At 39.9% G+C, this 26,369-nt stretch overlaps 1 protein-coding gene across 1 annotated transcript in view; it reads right to left on the minus strand.

The window, feature by feature from the left end:
- Positions 1 to 26,369, minus strand: part of CAGE1 (cancer antigen 1) — a 59,246-nt gene that overhangs the window by 23,090 nt on the left and 9,787 nt on the right. The window contains exons 6-11 of the mRNA XM_066266512.1: positions 24,954 to 26,002; positions 15,581 to 15,730; positions 14,265 to 14,375; positions 9,252 to 9,332; positions 8,913 to 9,020; positions 2,024 to 2,128 (exon numbers count right to left, since the gene is read on the minus strand). Of these exons, the coding sequence (XP_066122609.1) occupies positions 2,024 to 2,128; positions 8,913 to 9,020; positions 9,252 to 9,332; positions 14,265 to 14,375; positions 15,581 to 15,730; positions 24,954 to 26,002 (1,604 nt within the window). The remainder of the gene's footprint in view (positions 1 to 2,023; positions 2,129 to 8,912; positions 9,021 to 9,251; positions 9,333 to 14,264; positions 14,376 to 15,580; positions 15,731 to 24,953; positions 26,003 to 26,369) is intronic.

A 26,369-nucleotide genomic window follows, 5' to 3' on the forward strand; every position in this document is an offset into this window, starting at 1 on the left:
TCAGAGAAAGACAAGTACCATTTAATTTCACTCGTATGTAGAATTTAATGAACAAAATGAACTAACGAGCAAAATAGAGACAGATCCATACATAGAGAGCAGGTTGACACATATAAAGGGAATGATGGGGGGTTGGCCGAGGGAAGTGGAGGGATAGACCAAAAAAAAAAAACTCATGGACATGACCAACAGTGAGGCGATTGCTAGGGGCATTAGGTAGAGGATGGTATGGGGCATAAATGGTGATGGACAAAGACTTGACTTGGGCAGGGCGTTAATACACAATACAGTACACAGAGATGTGTTGTAGAATTGGGCACCTGAAACCATATAGTTATGTTAACCAGAGTCACCCTAATAAATCCAATTAAAAAATAAACAAAAGTGTTTTATTAAACACCCCCCCCCAAAAAAAAAGAAAAACTCACAAAATCCATAGATTCATGTAAAGGGAAAGTTACTTTTTTTTACATTCACATTATTTTGTATTGGTTTCAGGTGTAAAGCATAGCAGTCAGACAATCATATACTTTATAAAGTATTTCCTTGTTATTTCTAGTACTCATCTGGCACCACACAGAGTTATTATAATATTATTGACTATATTCCCTATGCTGTGCTTTATATGACTATTCTGTGACTATCAATCTGTACTTCTTAATCCCTTCACCCTTTTCACCCAGTTTCCCAACCTCCTTTTCTGGCAACCATCATTCTGTTCTTTGTATTTATGAGTCAGTTTCTGTTTTGTTTGTTCATTTATTTTGTTCTTTAGGTTCCACATATAAATGAAATCATACAGTATTTGTCTTTCTCTGACTGACTTATTTCACTTAGCATAATACCCTGTAGTTTCACCCATGCTGTTGTAAATGATAAAATTCCATCCTTTTTTATTGCCAAGTAATATTCCATTGTATATATGTATCACTGCTTTTTTATCCACTGGTCTACTGATGGCTACTTGCACTGATTCCATATGTTAACACAGTTTCTTTTTTCTTTTTTATTTTTAGTGAGACAGACACACAGGAAGTGAGAGAGATGAGAAGCATTAACTCATAGTTGTGGCACTTTAGTTGTTCACTAATGCTTTCTCATAGATGCCTTGATTAGGGGGCTCCAGCCGTGCCAAGCCTGCGACCTTGGGCCTAAGCTAGCGACCTTGGGCTTTAATCCAGTGACCTCTGGGCTCAAGCCAGCAACCATGGGATCATGTCTATGACCCCACGCTCAAGCTGGTGAGCCTGCACTCAAGCTGGATGAGCCCATGCTCAAGCCAGCAACCGCAGGGTTTTGAAACTGGGTACTCAGTTTCCCAGGTTGATACCCTACCACCCGGTCAGGCTGTTAACGCAGTTTCTTTTTTTTTTGTATTTTTCTGAAGCTGGAAACGGGGACGCAGTCAGACAGACTCCCGCATGCGCCCGACCGGGATCCACCCGGCATGCCCACTAGGGGGCGATGCTCTGCCCATCCGGGGCGTCGCTCTGTCGCGACCAGAGCCACTCTAGCACCTGGGGCAGAGGCCAAGGAGCCATCCCCAGTGCCCGGGCCATCTTTTGCTCCAATGGAGCCTCGGCTGCGGGAGGGGAAGAGAGAGACAGAGAGGAAGGAGAGGGGAGGGGTGGAGAAGCAGATGGGCGCCTCTCCTGTGTGCCCTGGCCAGGAATCGAACCCGGGACTTCCGCATGCCAGGCCGACACTCTACCACTGAGCCAACCGGCCATGGCCGACGCAGTTTCTAAAAAGCAAACTAGAACACTGAGCAGGCAAGATTTTAAATTACTCTCAAAATGAAGTAGCAATATTAAGACTTAAAATTACTGATAGCAAGATAGACACATCCTGTTGGTAACTTTCAGCTAAAAGGCTAATGGAGTTTGTTTTATATAATGCCATTGCAAAGTAAAAGGAAATCAATATAAATGTCTCTTTCAGATCCTTTTGAACTCCAAGATTCTATTTTTTTTTATATTTGGCACAGTTTTTAAAAGAGAAATTTCTGTAAGAATATTTGTACCTGATTCATTAAGTTGCCTATATGTCTTTGATACTTGTCATTTTCTTCAATGAGTTTGGTGCAGTGGTCGTCTTTTGACTCTAGATGATTTCCCAATTTTGTAATCTATGGAGAAACACAAGTAAAAATATTAACCTGGAAATAGCCGTGAAAGTATGGATGCTAAGGACAAATGAGAACCGTGAGCTATACTTTATTCCAATATTCTCTCAAACTGAGTTGTAGTGTAGATGAATCAAGAGATACTATGGACCAACACAGACAATAGTATGGTATTTACCAAAGGGACAGGGGAGAGAGAAAAGGGTGGCAACAAAAGGAGACTTGACTTGGTTGGTAAATGCACAATGCAATATACAGATTATGTATTATAGAACACTTGAAAGCAGAATAATTTTCTTAACCAATGTCAACCCAATCAACTTAATAAATTATTTTTTAAAGTTGCTATGAACCAGATCTTAGATTGCATTTAGAGCAGAGGAGCAGAAATTATGTTTTAGCTTTTTTCCAATTTAACACAATGAAATAGTTTTGCAAATCATTAAACACCTATTGGTGAATACAAATATTTGTTAGTCCCAACCCTTCACTACCTTCCTTCCATATGTTACCAATGTAGAGACTTACTTGCTTCTGAGTAAGCACTGATGTTGTGGATGATGATGCATTTCCAGGTTGCTGGATTTTTTTGTTTGTTTGTATTTTTCTGAAGTGAGAAGCTGGGAGGCAGAGAGACGGACGGACTCCTGCATGCGTCCCACTGGGATCCACCTGGCAAGCACACCAGGGGGCAATGCTCTGCCCATCTGGGGCGTCGTTCAGTTGCAACTGGAGCCATTCTAGTGTTTGAGGCAGAGGCCAAGGAGCCATCTTCAGTGCCCAGGCCAACTTTGCTCCAATGGAGCCTTGGCTGCGGGAGGGGAAGAAAAAGATAGAGAGAAAGGAGAGGGAGAAAGGTGGAGAAGCAGATGGGCGCTTCTCCTGTGTGCCCTGGCTGGGAATTGAACCCAGGACTTCCACACACTGGGCCAACGCTCTATCACTGAGCCATCCGGCCAGGGCTGCATTTTCAGGTTTATAAGGATTCTCACTTGCGTAAATGATTGCTGGTTTTTAAAAAGATTCAGCTCATGTGGAAGTCCTGGGTTCGATTCCCAGTCAGGGCACACAGGAGAAGCACCCATCTGCTTCTCCACCTTTCTCCTTCTCCTTTCTCTCTGTCTCTCTCTTCCCCTCCCGCAGCCAAGGCTCCATTGGAGCAAAGTTGGCCTGGGCACTGATGATGGCTCCATGACCTCCACCTCAGGCACTAGAATGGCTCTGGCCAAAATGGTGCAATGTCCCAGATGGGCAGGGCATTGCCCCCTGATGGGCATGCCAAGTGGATCCTGGTTGGGCACATGTGGGAGTCTGTCTGACTGCCTCCCCACTTCTAACTCCAGAAAAATGCAAAAAAAAAAAAAAAAAAAAAAAAGGTTTAGCTCAATGTATATCATAATCTAACTAACTATGGTCAAATTTTTATTTGCAGAAAAACTATTAAAAATTAAAAAATGTGTTCTAAAAAAGTGACATCTAATTATCATTAATTATCAGGAAAGGGAATTCACAAATTCCCTTAGTGGTTACCTTAGTTTTCAAAGCAATTACAGAAGAAAAACAACAGAAATGTTCCCATTAAATAACATTGTTAAGAATGACCATCAGTCTTCTATTGTTTTAAATATGCTCACATGTCTGTAATGAAATATCTTGAGGAGGAAAAGGCAGAGCAAGTTTGCTAACAGAAATAGCAACTAACTATTTTTTTTCTTATATAAATGAATTGACAGCTGATTACAAATCAGCGGTCCTACTCATTGGACTGCATACATTATTTATTATTATTATAGTATACATTATATAAGTATTATCTAATACCCAGACTGTATTCAATTTTCTGCTATTAACTCACAAATATATTTTTATAGCGGGCTTGTTCAAGTCAGGATCTACACAGCTTTCATATACTGCATTTGGTTGATTTGTCTCTAATCTCTTCTAGTCTATAACAACTATTTCTCTCTTCTCCCTCCCTTTTCTCATGCCAGTTGTTTATTGACTAGAATTTCTCACATTCTGGATCTGCTCTCATGGTGTCACTTAACGTTTCTGTGTCTACTGTTAACTGGTAGTTAGGTCTAGCACCTTGCTTTCAGATCCAGCTGTTTTGGTGAGACTACTTCAGAGACTACTTGTGTGTAGTCTCCTGCATCATGTCAGGGCACACAGGTCTGCTTGTCTCAGCAGTAGAGGGGTTGAGATTGATCAGTGGGCTCAGGTGTTTGTCCGTCTGACACATTCATTAAATGCTATCAGTCTTAAACTTCAAGGTTTTAACAACCATTATAATTGCCTACATTCTTTATTTTATTCAGGATTGCAAAATACAATTTTATAAATGCACCTTTTCTTCTGTTTTTAATAGCTTACATTCTTCAATAAAGAACTCTCCCTTATCAAGTATTTGGTTTCTCTCAGATACAGTTTGTTCAAGAAAGACTGCAGCACATTTTATTTATTTATTTATTTATTTATTTATTCATTTAATCATTTGTTTGTTTGAGAGAGAAAGAGAGAGATACAGAAAGGGAGAGTGATGAGAAGCATCAACTCATAGTTGCGGCACTTTTAGTTGTTCATTGATTGTTTTTCATATGTGCCTTGACTGAGGGGGCTCCAGCCAAGCCAGTGACCCCTTGCTGAGCCAGCAACTATGGGATCATGTCTATGATCCCATACTCAAGCCAATGGCCCCACACTCAAGCTGGTGAGCCTGCACTCAAGCCAAATGAGCCCACTCTCAAGTTGGAGACCTTGAGGTTTCAAACCTGGGACCTCGGCGTCCCAGGTCAACACTCTATCCACTGCACCACCACCGATCAGATACCAATTTGTACATTTTAACCTCATCACCTTTTTCACTCATCTCTCTCCATTTGGCAACTGTCAAAATGTTCTCTGTATCTATGAGTCTGTTTTTGTTCTGCTTTTTTATTTTGTTTTTTGGACTCAATTGTTGATATGTATTTATTGTCATTTTATTGTTCATATTTTTTATCTTTATTTTTCTTCTTCTTCTTAAAAAATAACCACTTTATCATTTCATGTAATTTTTGGATATGGTGATTAACTCATTTTTTTCCTTGTCTGGGAAGTTCTTTATTTGTCCTTCGATTCTAAATTATAGCTTTGCAGGGTAGAGTAATCTTGGTTGTAGGTCCTTGTTTTTCATCACTTTGAATATTTCTTGCCATGCCTTTCTGGCTTGCAGTTTCTCTTGATAAATCAGCTGACAGTCTTATGGGAGCTCCCTTATAGGTAACTAACTGATTTTTTCTTGCTACTTTTAAGATTCTCTCTTTGTCTTTAACCTTTTTCATGATGTGTCTTGGGATGGGCCTCTTTGGGTTCATACTGTTTGGAATTCTCTGCACTTTCTGGACTTGTATATCTATTTCCTTTATCAGGTTAGAGAAGTTTTCTGTCATTATTTTTTCTAATAGATTTTCAAGTTCTTGCTCTCTCTCTTCTCCTTCTGGCACCCCCGTGATGTAAATGCTGGTATTCTTGAAGTTGTCCTAGAGGTTCTTTACACTATCTTCCTTTTTATTTTGGATTTTTTTTCTTTTTGCTGTTCTAATTAGGTATTTTCTGTTTCCTTATGTTTCAAATCACTGATTTGATTCTTAGCTTCATCTACTCTATTGTTGATTCCCTGTTAATTCTTCATTTCAGTTAGTGTAGCATTCATTTCTGACTAGTTCTTTTTCATGGTTTCTATGTCCTAAGTTCCTTGAGCACCCTTATAACAATTGTTTTGAACTCTGTATCTGGTTGTTCTCTTGCCTCTATTTTGTTTAGATTTCTTTCTGGAGATTTCTCCTGTTCTTTCATTTGGAACATGTTTCTTTGTCTCTGTATTTTGGCTGTTTCCCTATGCTTGTTTCTAGAGCTGTTAAATCCCTCAGACTTGGTAGAGTGGCCTTGTATAGTGGTGTCCTGCAGGGCTGAGTGGCACAGCTTCCTCAGTCACCATAGCTGGGTATTCCAGGTGCACCCCTCTGTGGGCTGTGTGCACCTAATTGCTCTTGGTTTCACTGGGGGGTATTGTCCCCAGGCCAATTGAATGTAAGGACTGGCTGTAATTACAGCAGAGGAACTGCTATGAAGGAGTTGACCCTATGGAACAGGACTTGCTTTGGTCAGGCTTTGGTGTTCATAGAGTCTACCCTTTGATGTATCACTCGTGGAGGTGGTAGGGTTGTAATCCCACATGGTCTCAAGTTGTCCACTGGGTGCCCTGACTCTGGAGCCTCCTGGGAGGTACAAGGTCAGCCACCACCTGTGCCCTGCCTGGGGCCACCCAGCATGAGCTACAGAGCAATGTGCAGGTGGTTGCTGCTTGGAGGTGCCCAGAAGCGGCCAAGCTGTGAACCAAGACTGGCTGCTCCTAATGCCAGGCCTAGGGCCACTTAGCAAGTGGTACAGGGTACACAGAGGCCAGATGCTGCTTGTTTGAGAGATTTTAGTAAAATCTGAGGCATGAGGCAATAGAGGCAATTTGTATGGAAAAGGCACTGGAAATGGCTTGCGTGGTCCTGCAAGTTGGGTGGGGCAGGGTCTCAGGGAATCATCTGGGCCAGGTGAACAGTGTGAGCTAGGTTGTTGGAAACTCAGATATGGTGCCTGCCTGCCAGCCTTGAAGCAGGATGGGGTGTGGGGTCAGAAAAGGAGCAATGGCCACTGCAGCAGTTTTATCTGGCAGAAAGCTGCCACCCAATGCTCTTGCCTTGATGCCAAACAATCCAGTTCCTCCCAGTATGTCCATAGTTCCTGTCAAGCTGCTGCCTCTGTGCTGGAGCTCAGAGGGAGTTGAGTCCCAGTAAGTCTGTTATGGGCCCTTTAAGAGGTGCTGCCTGGGGCTCAGCAGCCTCTGTCTCACTCAGTCATAATCTCTGCTGTTTTACACAGTTGGAATTTATGGGGATTTCTCTACCTGGATTGGAACCCTGAACTGGTGATCCTGGTGTGGGTCTGGGATCCCTTGATTCTCAAGAGGGATGAAATATCCTTCCCTATTTTTGTCAGCCCCACGTGGGTGTGGGACCAACCTATTCTGCGACTCTATCCCTCTTACCAGTTGTGATGTGGCTTCTTCTTGATATCTGTAGTTATAGGACTCTGTTCAGCTAGATTTCAAAAGGTTATGAATGATGGTTTGTTTTGTAGTTTAGTTTTAATTTTGATGTGGTTGTGGGAAGATTTGAGTACTGTGTTTACCTCTGCCTCCATCTTGCTCAGAAGTCTCCAACACTTATTTTTAATAACTTAGAAATATGATAGAGAGGCCCTGGCTGGTTGCTTAGTCAGTTAAGAGCATTGTCCCAAAACAACAAGGTTGTGGGTTTGATCTCTGGTCAGGGCACACACGGGAAGCAGCCAAAGAATGCATAACTGAGTGAAACAACAAATGCTTTCCTTCCTCGTCCCCTCTCTCTCCCTTCTTCTCTCTGTCTCTCTAAAAATCAATAAAAATTAAGCCCTAGCCAGATAGCTTGGTTGGCTGAAACATCGTCCTGGAGCACAGAGGTTGCCGGGTTTGATTCCCCGGTCAGGACACATACTGGAGCAGCTCAATGTTCCTGTCTCTCTCTCCCTGGCCCTCATAAATAAACAAATAAATAAATAAAACTTAAAAGAAAGAAGTATGGTAGACTTCTTTGCTGTGAAAAATAAATTATGTTAATTAACCACCTTTTCATTATAGTGGGATCTAATTGGATTGTAACTCTATAACTACTTAGCTACCAAGATCTTATTTTTATTTACTTCTAATACTTTTCCTGTTTTATCTGCCTTCATTTTTTTTCCAGCCTCATTGAGATATAATTGGCATATAACATTGTGTAAGTTTAAAGTATCCAATTTGTTTATCTGATACACAAATATACCATAAAATGATTACTACCATTCCATTATTTAACACCATTAAGTAACATTACCATTTCTTTTCTGCAGTGACACCTTTATCTTTAAATGCCATCTAAAGTAAACTATGAGTGTTGTTTCCCAAACCACCCTTAATCATGGTTGTTATAAACAGCTATTGCTATAAGAATGGTGGTAGCACAAACAATGATGGAAATATGCTTCATTCACTATGAAAGAATTGCACATATAATTTGATTTCTACATTTTGAAAGAAATTAATCTGATCAGTCTAAACAGAAAGCAGATGGGACATTACATAAAATTTCAAAACCTGAAGATGCGCCCTGGCCAGTTGGCTCAGCGGTAGAGCATCGGCCTGGTGTGCGGGGGACCCAGGTTCGATTCCCAGCCAGGGCACATAGGAGAAGCGCCCATTTGCTTCTCCACCCCCCCCCCTTTCCTCTCTGTCTCTCTCTTCCCCTGCCACAGCGAGGCTCCATTGGAGCAAAGATGGCCCGGGCGCTGGGGATGGCTCCTTGGCCTCTGCCCCAGGCGCTAGAGTGGCTCTGGTCGCAACATGCAGGATGGGCAGAGCATCGCCCCCTGGTGGGCAGAGCGTCACCCCTGGTGGGCGTGCCGGGTGGATCCCAGTCGGGCGCATGCGGGAGTCTGTCTTACTGTCTCTCCCCATTTCCAGCTTCAGAAACAAAACAAAACAAAACAAAACAAAAAACCTGAAGATGCAAACTTCAATTTTATAATTTCTCAGTGAATTATACTGCCACAATGCCAGTGTGTGACCATTTTTATGGGCAAATTTTTTTGTAGGTTGATAATTTCTTAAACTTGTTAATGAAATGGTGTTGTGTATAAAAATGATAGCAAAGCAAAAAAGAAAAACAAATTTTCTTACCAAGATATTAAGCTCTGCATTTAGACTGTAGTACTTATCTAGTTTGGCTTCCAATAAGGTAGGTACATCTCTAACATTCTTGGCTTCATTTGAATCAAAGTCTGTAACCTGAGATTAAATACACTTGTGCTCACTTTCAGTACTTTCACACTCTTTTGAGCATTTGAAAACAAATACTTTCTTAGTGAAACAAACAAAGAAATCTTTAGTGGCTAGAATAATAGAAGTATACAACTTAGAGTTAGAAGGATTTAAACAAATTTACTGAAAGAATATAAATATCTGAAATTATGATTTTTATGTCAAAGACAGACAGTACATAGTAAAAGTTAGACTCACATCAATAACCTGATCTTGAAATGCTTTCTCATTAGCAATTAATTCTCTGAAAGTTGCAATTCTGTCTTTATGTTTCCATAGCTAAGAAAAAAATGCATTTTATATTTCAGAGGAGAGAAAAATAAAACTGCATTCTGTAATATTTATGATATCATCATCAAACCATACACCAGGGGTCCCCAAACTACGGCCTGCAGGCCGCATGTGGCCCCCTGAGGCCATTTATCCAGCCCCGCCGCACTTCCAGAAGGGGTACCTCTTTCATTGGTGGTCAGTGAATGCATCCTGTGCTCCTGGAATACTGTATGTGGCGCCGCCGCAAAGCGCTGCGTCGCTCACGTACAGTACTACTTCCGGTGACGCGGGATGCACATGTCACGACTCCGGAAGCATGTCATATCACTTGTTATGGCTAGCAGTGACAAATATGGAACTGGACATTGACCATCTCATTAGCCAAAAGCAGGCCCATAGTTCCCATTGAAATACTGATCAGTTTGTTGATTTAAATTTACTTGTTCTTTATTTTAAATATTGTATTTGTTCCTGTTTTGTTTTTTTACTTTAATTTTTTTTAATTTAATTTTATTTTTTTTAGAGAGACAGAGAGGGATAGATAGGGACAAACAGACAGGAATGGAGAGAGATGAGAAGCATCAATCATCAGTTTTTTGTTGCGACACCTTAGTTGTTCATTGATTGCTTTCTCATATGTGCCCAGACCACGAGCCCTCAGCAGACCGAGTAACCCCTTGCTGGAGCCAGCGACCTTGGGTCCAAGCTGGTGAGCTTTGCTCAAACCAGATGAGCCCACGTTCAAGCTGGCGACCTCGGGGTCTCGAACCTGGGTCCTTCCGCATCTCAGTCCGACGCTCTATCCACTGTGCCACCACCTAGTCAGGCTTGTTTTTTTACTTTAAAATAAGATATGTGCAGTGTGCATAGGGATTTGTTCATAGTTTTTTTTTTATATAGTCCGGCCCTCCAACAGTCTGAAGGACAGTGAACTGGTCCACTGTGTAAAAAGTTTGAGGACCCCTGCCATACACAGTCCAATCCCTGGTCTCCAAAAGATACACTGTTTTTACAGCTCTTGTCCAGAAAAGAGTTGGCAGAGCAGGCTAGAGGTTGCTCTTAGAATGATCTGCTAACCAGGTGGCCCCCTGACTGTATCTGGGGACTTGAATGGTGGGAGGCTTCACTGTGCCTAACATATTTGTACAAAGACTGTGGTTTGCACTGAACACCTCTTTGCATCTGTAATTTTGGTGAGTGCTAGGCAGAAGGTGCCTATGTGAACAAGCCCCCAGGAAAAACCCAGGGCACAGTCTCTAATGAGCTTCCCTAGCAGACAACATTTTCACACATGTTGTTGCAACTCACTGCTGGAGGAGCAAAGTTCATCCTGTAACACTCCCCTGGGAGAGAATTCCTTGCATATGGTTTCCTCTGGACTTCGCCCTATGTGCCTTTTCTGAAATTGTATTTCTGCTCCATCCTGCTCCAATCCTCAACTGTGTTTACTTTTGAAGACTGGTTTAAGAAGTGGAGGACAGTAATTTCTGAGCATTTCTGTCTATTTCTTGATCGTTTTCTCTACAGGTTAGATAGGAGATAAAAGATTCCCCAGGATACCTGCAACACATTTCCTATCTACCTCAATTCAGAAAAGTAATTACCTTATAGTACAGGACTAAATTTGTTTATAGTGATCCAAGATCCCAGATTTGAATGCTTTTATTGCTTTAGTCAAGATAAATTTGTCACTTTTGTATTCCTCTCAGATTTAAAACAGCACAAGTTAACATCCTATTATCACCTTCCCTAGTTAACCTACACTCTTTTGTCCTTTAATCTCTGTAGCATTATACTAAGAAAAGAATAACTGAAGAAATTTCAGGAGCCTTTTCCTTACTCTTGTCCCACATCTATATAAATAAAAATGTAAATGTTCATTTGTTCAAAATCTTAAATCTCTGAAAGTTCTTCACCAATTGCTTTGAAATTTTGCTATAACGTTGTATTTGAATATGTGCTCTTTTTTATATACCTACTATTATATAGATATAGATGTCACACCTGTGACAGGTAAAAACATGCTTTTTTTGAAAAACAGTGCCATCTGTTGGATGTAAAAGCAACACACACTATACTAAATATTTTATGATTCCATTTCAATGTTTCTGATTTACGATCCATTTACATGCACTCAGACTTGGGGATGCACGGTTGTGAGCACAGCAATTGTGTTCTGCAGCTTCAGATCTGCTTTGTTCTCAACAGAATGAATGCAACAGGCTGACAGTGGCTGAAAGATGTCAACAAGAAACAGCAGATCAGCATCAAACACAACTCCGTGCTCATCAATAATGCAATTACAATCACCTTGCATTCTGGTACAACTCAGCTGATGATTATAGTTTGAGCCGGCATGTTCTCATTGACACTATGACTGAAGTGTGTCCTTATTGCAAGGCTCTGAAATTTAATGGAGAAACAAAAGGAATGTGTTGTGTCACTGGAAAAATTAAACTGCCTCAACTTGGAGAACTGCCAGAGCCATTAAAAATTTGCTTGCCAGGTATACCACTGAATCAAAGCATTTCTTATCTAACATCAAGAAATAGAACTCATGCTTCCAAATGATGTTGTTCGGCGCAGAAATTGTAACAGCTCAATTCATGCCAACTTTCAAAGTGAAAGGAAAAATTTATCATAAAGCCAGCCTGCTTCTGTTCCCAGATGGTCAACATAAATTCCTACAGATGTATTTCATCGGTGATAGCAATGATGAATTAAATTCATATTGCGGAATTTCTACTGGCATAAAAAGGTCCGTTTCCCAACTGCAAGAGCTTCTTCACGAAAAAAACAATTTAGTGCATTTGTTCAAAACAGCAATTGACATGATGCCATCTGATACACACAAGATTGTTATTCATGCGGACAGAACGGCTGCTGGAGAACATGTGTGAAGATTCAATGCTCCAACTATAGATGGTGTGGCAATTGTTATAGTCGGAGATCAATTCCAACCTAGAGATATTGTTCTTCATTGGAGAAACAATCAATTGACAAAACTTGCAGAAACTCATTGATGCTACGATGCCCTGCAACATCCAATCATTTTTTGGGATGGTGCTGATGGATATCACTTCAATGTTAAGATGATAAATCCAGTCAGTGGTGAAGAAACAAATATGAAATGCAGCACAATGAACTATTATTCATACTGATTAATGATTTGAGAGAATGAAGACAATCCCATTTTAAAATGCCGTCAATTGTTTCACCAATACATCATAGATATGTATAAAAAAATTGAAACAGAACGTTTGATATTCATCCGTTTGAATCAGACCAAGCTTTGCTCTGAAGAATACGTTCATTTGTGAGATGCAGTTGTAAATGATGGTAATACAACTAACGTTGGAAGACTAACAATTTTGCCATTTTCATATACAGGCAGTCCACGTCATATGCATGAGTATGCTCAAGATGCAATTGCGTATGTTCGTCACTACGAAAGTCCAGACCTATTCATTACATTCACATGCAATCCAGCTTGGGATGATATACAACAGCTCTTACTTCCTGGCCAATCACCGGTGGATAGGCATGACATCACAGCACATGTTTTCAGACAGAAGCTGAAATCACTGATGGATTTCATGGTAAAACATAAAATGTTACCTGACCTGGTGGTGGTGCAGTGGATAGAGCATCGGACTGGGATGCGGAGGACTCAGGTTCGAGACCCTGAGGTCGCCAGCTTGAGTGCAGCTCATCTGGTTTGAGCAAGGCTCACCAGCTTGGACCCAAGGTCGCTGGCTTGAGCAAGGGGTTACTCAGTCTGCTGAAGGCCCACGGTCAAGGCACATATGAGAAAGCAGTCAATGAACAACTAAGGTGTTGCAACAAAAAACTGATGATTGATACTTCTCATCTCTCTTTGTTTCTGTCTGTCTGTACCTGTCTATCCCTCTCTCTGTCTCTGTAAAAAAAAACAAAAACAAAAAAAAAACACGAAATGTTTGGGTTTGTGCACTGTAAAAAATTAACGAGCAATGTCGTAGAAGCAACAATCTTGACAGGACCTTTCAAAGGTGAAATGTCCTTATTCCTCGCATTCCTATGATTCTAAAGGATATGCCATTTCAATTTAAGAGATTGCAGTTCTCAATCCGATTGGCGTTTGCAATCACCATCAAGAAAGCTCAGGGCCAATCTTTAGAATTGTGTGCTTTAGATCTACACACAGATTGCTTCTCACATGGACAATTATATGTTGTGTGTTCTACACTCGGCAAACCAGACAATCTCTATATCTGCACAGACAATGGAACAACAAAAAATATTGTATACCCACAAGCATTGTGAAATTAAACATATTAGAAACGTGCGCTTTCTCTTTTCTTTCTTTTCCATTTAACCAGACTGAGCCACAGCAACACGTGGCCGGGTACAGCTAGTGAGAAATAGAATGACTTGTTTCCAATTTACCCATTATGCCAAGTGATAAAGTTTGAAATCACTACAAATGTCAAAATACATGTAAAAGTGAAAAAAAATCATACCATTTTTTTTTGGTAGATGAATGAGAGTTTCTAATACAGACTTACAACTATAAAGTAAGTCAAATGTTGATCAATATATCTCCTAGTGAGGGCTACAGTAAAGCTAACCTGACCACAAAAACAATTCTTTTTTTAATCCAAATTTTAGGAGTATCTTTGTACTTTTCTGCTACCTCTTTTTTATTTAATTTTTAATTATTCATTTTAGAGAGGAGAGAGAGAGAGAAATGGGAGGCAGGGGGAGGAACAGGAAGCATCAATTTCCATATGTGCCTTGACCAGGCAAGCCCAGAGTTTTGAACCAGCGACTTCAGTGTTTCAGGTCAATGCTTTATCCACTGCACCACCAGAGGTCAGGCCCTTTCTGCTACCCTTTACTTTGACTATTTTTCACTGAAAATAATACAATTTTTAGAATGGAGAATACATACAGTACCTCTTCATCTAAAATTTTCTTTTTAAAATGGAAGTTCTTCAATTTTTGTAGCAATGGATCACTAACTTTCTCACTCTCTTTGAAAGGTTCAGCATCAGGATTGTTGATGTCCTAAAGATAACAGTTTGAGAAGCCAGATTAACATTGTTTTTAGTAAAGCTAAAAGAAGGAAAAAACACAAATGAAACAAATCTCCCTCCCAAAATTAGTAGCCAAACCAAAGGAGATAAAATAATATTAAACACAATTCTTCAATCACTCATTGTAAGACATTCAATAAAGGGTTAGTGTGGAAAGAATTAATATAGATTTATACTCATATATAAATTGTTATTGGGACAGATTAGTATAATCAATGGAAGGTTAACACTTATTTATAATAACTATACATGCTCGTGAACTCATACATATATCCTTCTTAACCTAGTCAGTTTACAAATCCAAATTTTAGACACACTACTGTAACTGACACAAAAATAACCAGACACCCTCATCAGTACTGAAACTCTAGATATTTTCAGAGTACTCAGAATGAAGGTGCTTGTACCACAATAACCTAAGGTCAGAAGCTCATACATACATTGGAGTCAGATGACTCTGCCACTTTATCATATGTGAGACTTCAAACAAGAAAGTCAGTATTCTAAGCTTTGGTTTGTTTTTTCATGCTTTAAAAAAAGCTGAATAATATAAAGAACGGTGTAAGAGATAACCTATGAAGATCAGAAACAGTAAACTTAAAAGGCTCCAAGAACAGATTGGGAAGTCAGCAAATATTTGGTGAGTGCTTCTTAAGAGCTTAACTTGTATTAGGTACAGTGTAAGACTACTGCTCTGAAAAGCTTTCCTGAAACATGGAAAGTACCAAGTGAAGCATTTCTCTGGGAATCTTTATTTTTAAATTTTTTATTATGTTACTATGTTGTAGACTTGAGAGAATTTGGTGTTGAAGAGAGATAAACAGAAAAAATCAGTAGGAGGAAGGAAAGACTAATTGGCTTATCAAAGGATCTCTATTCTGTCTTCCATTCTTTTCTTTTCTTTTTTTCTTATGGGGGAGAGGGAGAGAGATGAGAAACATCAACTTGTAGTTGCATCAAGCTGGTGAGCCTGCGCTCAAGCCAGTGACCTTGGGGTTTCAAACCTGGGTCTTCAGTGGTTCAGGTCAATGCTCTATCTATTGCGCCACCAACTGATCAGGCTGTCTTCCATAACTTAATTCTGTCATCTCACATTGCCTCTTTTGGTTTAAGTCCAACCTTTGTATTGCTCCCACCACCCAATAAAAATGTCCTCTTTTAAATTATTATTATTACCTGGCATGTGAGAAGTCTTGTGATCAGAGCCAGCAGATTGTGAATTTTGAAGGCTGGCTGAGAAGTCCTTTTCATATCTGGAGGATTCAGGCTCTCTTCTTCACAAAGTGAGCAATTCAGGAACAAATTAGAATGTATCAACATTGCATCCTACATGTACACAATTTAGATGTGTCACAATAAAGGCAAACAATCTGGATTACTCTTAATGTAAAATGCTGAATAGAATATCACTCTTAAAAACTCTGAATAGTTTTCAAACTTTTTAATTTTCAGGCTCCCTTCATACTCTTAAACATTATTGAGGACCTCAGAAACATTTTATGTAGGTTAAATCTATCAATATTTATTGTACTAGAAATGAAAAGTGAGAACATTTAAAAATATTTTACTTTTAGCCCTGGCCTGTTGGCTCAGTGGTAGAGCGTCGGCCTGGCATGCAGAAGTCCCGGGTTCGATTCCCGGCCAGGGCACACAGGAGAAGCGCCTATCTGCTTCTCCACCCCTCCCCACCTCTCCTTCCTCTCTGTCTCTCTCTTCCCCTCCCACAGCCAAGGCTCCATTGGAGCAAAGATGGCCCGGGCGCTGGGGATGGCTCCTCGGCCTCTGCCCCAGGCGCTAGAGTGGCTCTGGTCACAACAGAGTGACACCTGGGAGGGGTAGAGCATCGCCCCCTGGTGGGCAGAGCGTCACCCCCTGGGGGGCATGCTGGGTGGATCCCAGTCAGGCGCATGCGGGAGTCTGTCTGACTGTCTCTCCCCGTTTCTGGCTTCAGAAAAATACAAAAAAAAATTTTTTACTTTTAAATAACAATAAATCTATTGTGTCAAAATAAACAACAATTTGATAATAAAAGTAAAAACTACCACATCTTCCGCCTGACCAGGTGGTGGTGCAGTGGATAGAGCATCGGACTGGAATGCAGAGAACCCAGGTTCGAGACCCCAAGGTTGCCAGCTTGAGCACGGGCTCATCTGGCTTGAACAAAAAGCTCACCAGCTTGGACCCAAGGTAGCTGGCTCGAGCAAGGGGTTACTCTGTCTGCTGAAGGCCCGCGGTCAAGGCACAAATGAGAAAGCAATCAATGAATAACTAAGGTGTTGCAACAAAAAACTGATGATTGATGCTTCTCATCTCTCTCCATTCCTGTCTGTCTGTCCCTAACTATCACTCTCTCTGACTCTCTCTCTGTTCCTGTAAAAAAAAAAAAAAAAAAAGAAAAAAACAAAAACTACCACATCTTCCAAAACAAAAAAATAGTGAAAATAATGGGACTATTACATTTTTTGCAAATATTTTTAAAGCTGACTTCGTAATGGAAGACAGCTAGATTCTCATATTTGCTTCACATATTGTATCAAATATGAAAACAATTACAGCATCACATGTCATTTAGTTTCTGGAAAATTTCACTGTATATTAATGAAAGAATGAGAGTGTAAAAAGCAAGAACTCTTCATATTAATATTTTTTACCTCACAGACACTCCCAGACCACACTGAGAAAATGGCCTAGATGTACCTCAATTTTTTTTCTTTTGTTTCCCCTGCCCAAGGAGATATATCAGCAAAAATATTGCTATGAGGGCTAACTGAGATTTTACTACCTATGTTTTCTTCTAGGATTTTTATGGTTTTATGACTTACAGTTAAGTCTTTTATCCCTTTTGAGTTTTTACTTGGATATAATGTAAGTTAGTGATTGAGTTTCTTTTCTTTTTTCTTTTTCTTTGCATGTACTTGCCCAATTTTCCAAACACAACATTTATTGAAGAAAATGTCTTTACTCCATTGTATGTTCTTGCCCCCTTTGTCAAATATTAATTGGCCATAAAGGCTTTGGTTTATTTCTGGGATCTCTGTTCTATACCATTAATCTATATGCCCATTCTTATGCCAATACCAGGCTATTTGGATTGGTTAAATAGACTTGTTTTATAGTTTGATATCAGGTAGTATGATACTTCCAACTTTGTTCTTCTTTATCAAGATTGCCAAGGCTACTTAGGGTCTTTTTTGATTCCATATAAATTTTTTGGAGTATTTGTTTTAGATCTGTGAAATTTGCCATTGGTATATTAATAGGAATCTATACATTGTTTTTGGTACTATTGACATTTTAATGATGTTAAGTCTTCATATCCATGAACACAGTATATGCTTCCACTTATTTTTATCTTCTTCAGTTTCTTTCTTAAGTATCCTATAATTTTATGAGTACAGGTCTTTTACCTCCTTGGTTAAATTTATTACTAGGTACCTTATTTTTTTGTTGCAATAGTAAAGAGGATTTTCCTAATTTTTCTTTTTGATAGTTCATTATTGGTGCATAACAATGGCACTGATTTTTGAATATTAATTTTATACCCTGCTACTTTGCCAAAATTCACTTATTAGATCTAATAGTTTTTGGTGGAATCTTAAGGGTTGTCTACGTACAATATCAGGTCATCTGCAAATAATGACACTTTAACTTCCTCCTTTCCAATTTGGATGCCTTCTATTTCTTCTTGTCTGATTGCTATAGCTAAGGACTTCCAGTACTATGTTGAATAAGAGTGGTCAAAGCAGATATCCCTGTCTTATTTCTGATTGTATGGGAAACACTTTTAGTTTTTGCTCATTGAGGACAATGTTGGCTGTGGGTTTGTCATATATATATGGCCTTTATTACACTAAGATTTGATCCCCCTATTCTCACTTTGCTGAGAGTTTTTATCATAAATGGGTGCTGGATTTTATCAAATGCTTTTTCTGCATCTCTTGATATGATTATGTTATTTCTACTCCTCATTTCATGTGGTGTATCACATTTATGGATTTGTGGATATTGTACTAACTTTGCATCTCCAGAGTAAATCCCATTTGTTCATGCTGTATGATCTTTTTCATGTATTGCTGGATCTGCTTTGCTAGTATTTTGTTGAGGATTTTAGCATCTATGTTTATCAGGGATATTGGCCTATAATATTCTTCCTTTGTAGTGTCTTTATCTGGCTTTGGAATTAGAATAATGCTGGTCTCATGAAATGAGCTTGGCAGTCTTCCCTCCTCTTGAATTTTTTGGAATAGTTTGAGAAACATAGCTATTAGTTCTTTGGATGTTTGGTAAAATTAACCTGTTAAGCCATCTGGTCAATACTTTTGTTTGTTGCAAGTTTTTTGATTACTGCTTCAATTTCATTAGTTGTAATCGGTCTATTAAGGTTTTGATTCTTCCTGATTATTTTAGATTATGTTTCTAGATATTTATACATTTCACCCAAGTTGTTCAATTTGTTAGTATATAGTGTTCACAGTATTTTCTTATAATCCTTTGTATTTCTGTAGTGTCGGTTGTTACTTCTTTTTTATTTCCAATTTTACTTATTTGGGTCCTCTCTCTTTTTTTCCTGATGAGTCTGGTAAAGGTTCATCAATCTTTTTTTTTTTTAATTAAGTGAAAGGCAGGAGGGCAGAGAGACAGACTCTGGCATGTACCCCAACAGTATCCACCTGGCAAACCCCCCATAGGGTGATGCTCTGCCCATCTGGGGCCGCTGCTGCCTTGCTCAGCAACTGAGCTATTTCAGTGCCTAAGGCAAGGCCATGGAGCCAAACTCAGCACCCAGGGCCAACTTGCTCAAATTGAGCCGTAGTTGTGGGAGGAGAAGTGAAGGAGGGGGGAGAAGTAAATGGTTGCTTCTCCTATGTGCCCTGACCGGGAATCAAACCTGGGACTTCCACATGCTGGAATGATGTTCCACTGCTGAGTCAACTGGCCAGGGCCAATCTTCTTTATATTTTCAAAGAAACAACTCTTGATTTCACTAATCTTCACTTTATTTTTTTTAGTTATATTTTTGTTATTTATTTTTGCTCTGATCTTTATTATTTCCTTCCTTCTACTTAGTCTGGTCTTTGTTGTTCTTTTTCTAGTGTATTTTCTAGGTGTAAATTTAGATTGTTTGAGATTTTTCTTGCTTCTAAAGGTAGGTCTATAATGCTATGAACTGCCTTCTCTCAGGACTAATTTTGCTGTGTGCCACAGATTTTAAGTTGTGTGTTCACTAAAAAGCTTTTGCATAGCAAAAGAAACCATTAACAAAATGAAAAGGGAATCCATTGAATGGGACAATGTATTTAACAATGATACATCTGCTAAAGGGCTAATTTCCAAAATATAGAAAGAACTTATATAACTCAACATCAGTAAGAAACAATGCAATGACAAAATGGGCAAAGGACCTGAATAGACACTTCTCTAAAGAGGACATACAGAAAGCCAATACACATGTGGAAAAATGCTCAGTGTCACCAATCATCAGAGATGCAAATTAAAACCATACCTCATACCTGATAGAATGACTATCATCAATATATCAACAAACAGCAAGTGTTGGTGGAGATGTGGGGAAAAAGGAATCTTCATGCACTGTTGGTGGAAATGCAGACTAGTGCAGCCGCTATGAAAAACAGTATGGTGTTACCTCAAAAAATTAAAAATTGAATTGCCATTTGACCCAGTGATCCCACTTCTAGGAATATAGCCTAAGAAACCTGAAACATTGATTCAAAAGAATATATGCATCCTTATGTTCACTGCAATGCTATTTACAATAGTCAAGATCTAGAAATAGCCCAAGTGCCCATCAGCCAATGAATGAATAAAAAAGCTGTGCTATGAAAAAAAAAAAAAAGCTGTAGTATATTTACATATGAAATACTATGCAGCTGTAAAAAAGAAAATCTTACCTTTTGTAGAAGCATGGGTAGACCTGGAGATTTTTTAAAAATTAATTATTTATTTGTCTCAGACATAGAGGGAGGAGGGAGATTCTTTCTTGTATGTACTCTGTCAAGGATTAAACCTGCTACCTTGGTGCACTGGGACGATACTCTAACCAACTGAGCTATCCAGCTAGGGAAGATCTGGGTATTTTTATGCTAAGTGAAACAAGCCAGTCAGAGAAAGACAAATACCATATGATCTCACTTATCTGTGGAATCTAGTGAACAAAATAGAAACAGGCATGGATACATAGAACAGACTGACAGCTGTCAGAGGGCAGGGTTTGGGGAACTGAATGAAAGAAGGTGACGAGATTAAACAACAACAAAAACATATAAAACACACAGACACATTGTGATAGCCAGAGGGAAAGAGAAGTGAAGGATAAGTGGAGATGGGTAAGGGGGGGGATAAAAAATTACTTTGCTTGTGGCGATGGGTGCACAATGCAGAGTGCAGATGATGTTTTGAGTTGTACACTTGAAACCTGTATGGTTTTGTGAACCAATGTTTCCCCAATAAAGTAGTTTTAAAAAATGGACCTAGAGCCTGATTAGGCAGTGGCACAGTGGACAGAGCATCGAATTGGGATGCGTCGAACCCAGGTTCGAGACCCCGAGGTCACCAGCTTGAGTGCGGGCTCATCTGGTTTGAGCAAAGCTCACCAGCTTGGACCCAAGGTCGCTGGCTCGAGCAAGGGGTTACTCGGTCTGCTGAAGGCCCTCGGTCAAGGCACATATGAGAAAGCAATCAATGAACAACTAAGGTGCTGCAACGAAAAACTGATGATTGATGCTTCTCATCTCTCTTCGTTCCTGTCTGTCCCTATTTATCCCTCTCTCTGAATCTCTATCTCTGTAAAAAAAAAAAAATGGACCTAGAGTTAATAGAAAGATTTGAGGATATTAAAGTAATTGATTAGTCGCCTGACCAGGCGGTGGCGCAGTATCCACTGCATTGGACTGGCACGCAGAGGACCTAGGTTCGAAATCCAGAGGTTGCCCGCCGGCTTGAGTGCTGGATCATCAGCTTGAGCATGGGATCATAAACATGACCCCATGGTTGCTGGCTTGAAGACCAAGGTTGCTGGCTTGAGCAAGGGGTCACTCGCTCTGCTGTAGCCCCCCAGTCAAGGAACATATGAGAAAACAATCAATGAACAACTAAGGAGCTGCAATGAAGAATTGATGCTTCTCATCTCTTTCCCTTCCTGTCTGTCTATCCCTATCTGTTCTTCTCTCTGTAACAAAATAAATAAATAAATAAACAAATAAATAAATAAAGTAATTGATTAGTCAAGATAAAATGAAACTTTTTCCTGTTAAAAAAAAAAAGCTCAAGGCCCTGGCTTGTTGGTCCAGTGAATAGAATGTCAGTCCAGCATGTGATGTCCCAGATTTGACCCCTGGTCAAGACACATGAGAAGTGACCATCAGCTTCTTTTCCCCTTCCTCTCCTTCTCTCTCTCTCCCCCTCTTGTAGCCTGTGGATCAGTTGGTTCTAGCATCAGCCCTGGGTGGTAAGGATAGCTCAGTTGATTCAAGCATTGGCTCCAGATGGGGGTTATCAGGTGGTTCCTCGTCAGGGCGCATGTGGGACACTGTCTCTCTATCCCCATTCCTCTCACTTATAAAAATAAAAATAAACAAAAGTTGAAGTCTGACCTGTGGTGGTGCAGTGGATAAAGTATCAATCTGGAATGCTAAGATCACCAGTTAGAAACCCTGGGCTTGCCCAGTCTAGGTACAGCAGACAAGCAACTATGAATTGATGCTCCCCGCTCCTTCCCCTTCTCTCTCTCTTTAAAATCAATAAAAATCTTAAAAAACAGCTCAAGAAAAAAAATATATACTGTGATAAACTTCTGTACAGTCACACTAATTCATTCAGAATTTACCTATTTAGCCTGACCAGGTGGTGGCGCAGTGGATGGAGCGTCGAACTGGGATGCGGAAGGACCCAGGTTCGAGACCCCGAGGTCGCCAGCTTGAGTGTGGGCTCATCTGGCTTGAGCAAAGAGCTCACCAGCTTGGACCCAAGGTCGCTGGCTCCAGCAGGGGGTTACTCAGTCTGCTGAAGGCCCACGGTCAAGGCACATGTGAGAAAGCAATCAATGAACAACTAAGAAGTCGCACCCCGCAACGAGAAACTGATGATTGATGCTTCTCATCTCTCTCTGTTCCTGTCTGTTTGTCCCTGTCTATCTCTGCCTCTGTAAAAAAAAAAAAAAAAAAGAATTTACCAATTTAAAATTTGTCATAATTTGGTGTGTAGCTGAACCTAGTTATCTTTGCTTAGATTAGTGGTTCTTAAAGTATGATCCCTGGGCCAGCAGCATCAGTGAGACCTATGATCTTGTGACAAATGCATAGTCTCAGGCCCCACCACCTACCTACTGAATCAGAAACTCTGGGGTGGGCCCCAATAATCTGCATTTTCACAACTGATGTTGGTGAATGCTAAAGTTTGACAACCACTGGCCTAGACAATCCTTCTTTCTTCCTGGAGAAAAGATCATACAGAAAAATTTTTAAACAGAGAGAATGTTTTCCTAAGAATCATTAAACTACTTACTTGCAAATAATACATATATGTACCGATTAGAGATTCAGGAAACAGTCTACTCAGGACATCTTCCAAGCGACATATCAGCTAAGTTCAGGTGATTATAAGAAATATAGGCCCACCTGACCAGGCGGTGGCGCAGAGGATAGAGCATCGGACTGGAATGTGGAGGACCCAGGTTTGAGACCCCGGGGTTGCCAGATTGAGCACAGGCTCATCTGGTATGAGCAAGGCTCACCAGCTTGAGCCCAAGGTCACTGGCTCGAGCAAGGGGTCATTAGGTCTGCTGTAGCCCCTCGGTCAAGGCACATATGAGAAATCAATCAATGAACAACTAAAGAACTTCAACGAAGAATTGATGTTTCTCATCTCTCTCCCTTTCTGTTTGTCTGTCCCTATCTGTCCCTCTCTCTGACTCTCTCTGTCTCTGCCACACACACACAAAAAAAAGAAAATAGAGGCCCTGGCTGGTTGGCTCAGTGGCACAGTGTCAGCCCAGTATGGGGAAGTCCCAGGTTTGATTCCCAATTAGGGCACACAGGAGAAGTGACCATCTGCTTCTCCATTCCTCCCCCTTCTTTCTTTCTCGCTCCCTCTTTTGTAGCCATGGCTCAAATGGTTTGAGTGAGTTGGCCTGGGGTGTTGAGGATGGTTCCATGGCCTACGTACGCCTCTGGTGCTAAAATGGTTCAGTTGCTGAGCAATGGAGCAGTGGCCCCAGATGGGCAGAGCATCTCCTCCTAGTGGACTTGCCAGGTGGATCTTTGTAAGGGCACATGCGGGAGTCTGTCTCTGCCTCCTTGCCTCTCACATAATAATAAAAAAAATTAAAAAGAAATAAATATAAAAATAAACATACATATTATTCTTGCCAGACTAGCCTTTCTAAGAAGTCAGTTAATAGAATTGTACTATAAATATTTTAAGGCAGGCCTACAAAAGTGAATTAGCTGTGCTGTGTCTTGTGCAAATTAGCACTTCCAGGACATACTTCCAGATTTTTGAGTGCCAAAAAACCCACTTGAACTGCAGAGAACACCAAATTACAGCCCTTCCACAAATACTCATACAAGGCTTTTATGCTGTTTTTAACTGACATTAAGTGGATCTCCTGTGATGATCATTTGCTATATATACAAATATCGAATCATTATGATGTACACCTGAAACTAATATATTATGTGTCAATTATATCTCAATAAGAAGGTTTATAATTTTACAAAATTAATATGTGGTATAATACAGATTTGTTTTACCATGTAAACTAAATGTGCCATTATATTATTAACTTTTATTGTTGAAAAGGAAGACATGGTATAAAAAGATTGAGATCTCCACTTAGAAAAATCTTTTCTCAAAGGATGTTGCAGATGATTGGTCAGCGGTACCAGAAAAATTCTCATGTTAATTAATTTTCATCTTTACCAAAATAATCACAAGAGGCCATAAATGGCTGTTCTTCTTCTTCTTTTTTTTTAGGTGAGAGGAGGGGAGATAGTAAGGCAGATTCCCACACATGCCCCAACTGGGATCCACCCAACCTCATCTTCGGCCAAAGCTCCAGTAACACGCTATTTTTAGCACCTGAGGCTGATGGCTCCAACAGAGCTATCCTCAGCACCAGAGGCCACGCTTGAACCAATTGAACCACTGCCCAGGGCAATGCTCGAACTATTCGAGCTACTGGCTGCAGGAGGGGAAGAGGGCAAGGAGGAGGATAGGGAAGGGGGGGAGAAGCAGATGGTTGCTTCTCCTGTGTGCCCTGTCTGGAAATCGAACCCAGGATGTCCATATACCAGGTCGATGCTCTATCCACTGAGCCACCAGCCAGGGCCATAAATAGCTGTTTTTTTAATGTGAGTACCCAAGAACCAAAGAAACTTCTCCAAAGCTGTGGTGCACTTTCCATTCTCTCTCTTTTTTGGTTAATGAGTCTCTCTGCAAACAAATCTGTATAAATGTTATACTTAAATATGCATACCAGATTATTAGAAACTCCTGAAACTCTGCATTAGAGATTTTGAATTTGTGAAAATACCTTTGTTATATCTGACTTCATTACTTCCTCTAAGTGCTCCTTTAACTGAGCTATCTCAAACTTAGGGATACAGTTTTGCTCCTTGCTCCTTGCAACCTGCTGCTGAAGTTTTGCGTTTTCATTTTTCACTTCATTGATCTGCTGCTGAAGCTTTGTATTCTCAGCCCTTTCACTTTCAGATACAGATTGCAGATTTTTAAGTTGGGCCACCAGTTTCTCAAGTGTACATTTCAGCTTTTGTCTTTCTTCCAGGTTTTCCTTTTCACGTTTCTGAAATTCTCCCTGGAAAGACAGAAACTCTTGTTCTTGGGTCTCTCTTTCCCTTTTCAATAAGTCCAAAGCAGAAGTGGTGGCATTTTCCAACTCTCCTTTGAGTTGTTGCAGCCTCTCTACCTCTTCCTCTTTCTTGCTTAAGACTTTACCCATTTCTATGTACTGACTAACAGCTTTGCTTTTTTGTTGCTTTTCTGTTATGTACTTGTCCTGTAGACAAGCATAGTTTTCCTTGATCCTCTTAAACTCCACTTGTAAGGTTTCCTTCTCTTTCTTAGATTCCTGAAGATGCTTTTGGGTGTTAGTTAAAATATTATGCATGTTCTGCAATGTCTTATCAGTTTCATTCTTCTCTAGCATTACTCTGTATTTGTCTTCAATTAATTCTTCAATGTTCTCCTTTAGCTTATTTATGATGTCAACAGATACTTGCTGCTTGTTAGTCTTCGCCTGTAGTTCTTCAACCTTCTTCTCTAAATACGTGTTAGAACGCTGTAGGTTTTGGATCAGAGTTTGCTGCTTTTTGTTGGTATGTTTTAATTTCTGTAAGACTTCATTTAAAGCCATATCCTCTTCCAAAGGCTGTAAGCTTTCCAGGCTTTGATCTGTCTCAGGTGTCCTGTAGTCTTCCTGAGATGCTCCACCACTCCAAGAAATGCCTGCAGGAGAATGACTGGACACAATCCCTTGACTCTCCATGCCCTCCACTGTGACTTCCTTTTGGTGACTGACTGCCATCTCAGGAATCTCCCCAGAATTCTGTATTCTTTTTGAAGAAAGTACAACCTGTAAGTTATAATAAATAAATGTGAAAGAGTAGAATTACCTCAAACTTTGAAGTCAAGCTGGCACTGAATTATAGATCCCTAGTTTGGTTTCTTCACCTATAAAATAACAACTATAATATCTACTTTCAACAATAACATGTACTTAAGAAAAATACTTAAATTTTAATTGCTAAATGTACATATAGCACCTAACAGCATAGCAAAGCACAAAGAACAGGTATATGATGAAAATGTGTATCGAATTTACTTTAATAAGAAAACTAAACTTTGATATATTCTCACCATTTTTTTTGAAGTTGCACTTTTATTTTTATTTATTATTTTTTTAATTTTTTAATTTTATTTATTTATTTTT

This window comes from Saccopteryx bilineata, chromosome 3 (assembly GCF_036850765.1).
Source record: "Saccopteryx bilineata isolate mSacBil1 chromosome 3, mSacBil1_pri_phased_curated, whole genome shotgun sequence".
In the NCBI taxonomy this organism is placed as follows: domain Eukaryota; kingdom Metazoa; phylum Chordata; class Mammalia; order Chiroptera; family Emballonuridae; genus Saccopteryx; species Saccopteryx bilineata.